General features: G+C 37.8%; 1 protein-coding gene across 1 annotated transcript; it reads left to right on the top strand.

Annotated features, from left to right (window-relative positions):
• Positions 1–2,352, top strand: LOC110630437 (40S ribosomal protein S6). The gene is made up of 6 exons (XM_021777944.2): positions 1–150; positions 246–310; positions 1,152–1,209; positions 1,294–1,402; positions 1,515–1,787; positions 1,949–2,352. Exons 1-6 carry the CDS (start codon positions 145–147, stop codon positions 2,185–2,187), a joined length of 750 nt encoding a protein of 249 aa, XP_021633636.1. The 5' UTR covers positions 1–144; the 3' UTR covers positions 2,188–2,352.
• Positions 2,353–2,594: the final 242 nt, after the last annotated feature.

The raw sequence follows: 2,594 nt of genomic DNA, 5'->3' as shown, positions 1-2,594 counted from the left end.
TATTTCCCTCTCCATATATAAAGGACCCCGAAAACCCTAGTTTGCTCCTCTGAGAAACGGGGAGGCTTAGAGCTACAACACCAGGAAGAGCATTTCTCTTCCCTAACAGAACCTGAGCCGCAGTAGCAAGCAACTCCATCGAAAATGAAGGTCTTTCTTGTGTTCTTAAGAGTTTTCTTCCTCTCTTAACACGAACCCTAACTCTCCATTTTGCTAATCTGCTTTCTATCTCCCTCTCTTTACAGTTCAATATTGCAAATCCTACCACTGGTTGCCAGAAGAAGCTCGAGATTGACGATGACCAGAAACTGTATGGATCTCTTTCTCTGATTTGTTATTGTTATTATGATTTGCACTTGTAGATGGTGAAACATTTATATATAATGTATCTGAGAAGGGAATGGGGTTAAATTTGTTGGATGTAGATATGGCATCAGTTTGAATTCAGGAAAACGGATAGCTTTGTTTAATTCTAAGTCCTTGCATTGATTAGTCTAATTGCATGAACCGATTGAATTTAGTAGAATTTGTATAAATGGAATTGTTGGTTCCTGAATTTAGCAACGCCATCTGGTTATTGTAGTCATAACATGGTTACTGGGATATTATTAGAACTTCAACCTTTGGTATATGCTGCAGCTCTTGTTACCAAAAGTTATCAGTTGGACTTTCTTTTTATTCCTTTGTACACTTAGAAGAAACAAAGAAATCTTAAAGCTTGTCAATTATTAGGAAATTAGTTAATGTAATGTGTAAAGCGTGGTCTCTGACCTAAAGTAACATAGCAGATGATTTCTTCCTTTCGGTGTTCAAGTCCTAATGTAAATTTGAGCTAGCTTAATAACTAATAAAACATTTAAGACATATCCTTTTGGTGCTTGAAATATTTCATTTCTCTTTCTATTCTAAAATTGGGAAAAACTAACATGTCATTTCCCTCAATACTATGAAATACTTCAATCTTGAAGTGCTTTATGATTTATTTTGTATCCCGACTTGACTAATCTTAGCCAGCAGCAAACAATAACAAAATGGTTTTAACTGATATAACATATTGTTTCTAGCAACTTTTTGTGAACTTGAAGCCATGGTATTCATAAATCTTAGCATCTTAGTTCAATGTAACTTATGTATAAGGTTTATTGTGGCAGCCGTGCATTTTTTGACAAACGTATCTCACAAGAAGTCAGTGGGGATGCCCTGGGTGAGGTATGTTATTGCCAGCAGTTTGCTGTCTGAGCTTGTCTTGGAGAGTGATGATCCCTGTATTGATCCATTCCTATGTAATTACAGGAGTTCAAGGGTTATGTGTTCAAGATCATGGGAGGTTGTGACAAGCAGGGTTTTCCAATGAAACAAGGAGTTCTAACTCCTGGCCGTGTTCGACTTTTGCTTCACAGAGGTTTGGGCTTTAAACCTTAAACCCTTTTTTTTTGGGTGGCTAGTTTAGTGGTAAGATGTTGCGTGGTTTTGCTCTTGATAAACCAATGTGAATATGAATCTTGTGTGGATAGGTACACCATGCTTCCGTGGATATGGCAGGCGAAATGGAGAGCGTAGAAGGAAGTCTGTCCGTGGATGCATTGTTAGCCAAGATCTCTCAGTTTTGAACTTGGTTATTGTCAAGAAAGGTGAGAATGATCTGCCTGGACTGACAGACACTGAGAAGCCTAGAATGAGAGGTCCTAAGAGGGCATCAAAGATCCGTAAACTGTTTAACCTGTCAAAGGAGGATGATGTCCGGAAGTACGTCAACACTTACCGCCGTACTTTTACAACCAAATCTGGTTAGTAGCCTTATTGTATTATCTTTTTATTGGTAAATTTTAAATTTAATATATTTTTTGGGGAACAATATACTAATCAAATGGGTAGTAATTTTTGGATTCCTTTATAATAAAAGTTATGAAAAATATATTTTTCAAGGTGCCTTTTTCTGGGTTGGCAGGTAAGAAAGTTAGCAAAGCTCCCAAAATTCAGAGGTTGGTGACTCCCTTGACTTTGCAAAGGAAGCGTGCTAGAATAGCAGAGAAGAAGAAGAGAATTGCAAAGGCCAAGGCTGAGGCAGCCGAGTATCAGAAGCTCCTTGCAACCAGGTTGAAGGAGCAGCGTGACCGCCGCAGTGAAAGCTTGGCAAAGAAGAGATCTAGATTGTCTGCTGCCTCAAAGCCTTCTGTTGCAGCATAGATTTTTCATATTGCTCTGAGTAATGTCATTCCTTAAATAGGTTATGTTGATGGTTCTTCAGATTTTGTGGTGGAGTTAAAACATTTCCTGCATTTGTAGCAATTTCAAACATATCTGAAATTTTTGGTTTCATCTTAATATGTTGTGGCATTGTTAACCATTTCATCATGGTCTCATTTTCTATTGTTTTAAATCTTGTATCATGGTAGTTGATAGCTTTATTTGCTGCACAGACAACATGTTGTGGGATTGGCAATTCGTAGTGTACTTTCAGCAAACAGATGTTGATTATCTCATTCCTTGCGAGATGGAATGTTGAACCATCACCTGGGATTATGAATTCTATATGTTCTCAAGTCCTTGATCAAGCTGTATGGCTGGAATGTGCCCATGTGTTATTTTTCTTT

Source organism: Manihot esculenta, chromosome 13 (assembly GCF_001659605.2).
Source record: "Manihot esculenta cultivar AM560-2 chromosome 13, M.esculenta_v8, whole genome shotgun sequence".
Lineage (NCBI taxonomy): Eukaryota > Viridiplantae > Streptophyta > Magnoliopsida > Malpighiales > Euphorbiaceae > Manihot > Manihot esculenta.
Note: the sequence above shows the minus strand (reverse complement) of the source record. Positions and strands in the feature narration are given on the sequence as shown.

Coding starts and splice junctions, on each gene's coding strand:
- LOC110630437 (XM_021777944.2), top strand. Junction 1,403..1,514: donor TCGACTTTTGCTTCACAGAG/GTTTGGGCTTTA, acceptor TTGTGTGGATAG/GTACACCATGCTTCCGTGGA. Junction 1,788..1,948: donor TACTTTTACAACCAAATCTG/GTTAGTAGCCTT, acceptor CTGGGTTGGCAG/GTAAGAAAGTTAGCAAAGCT.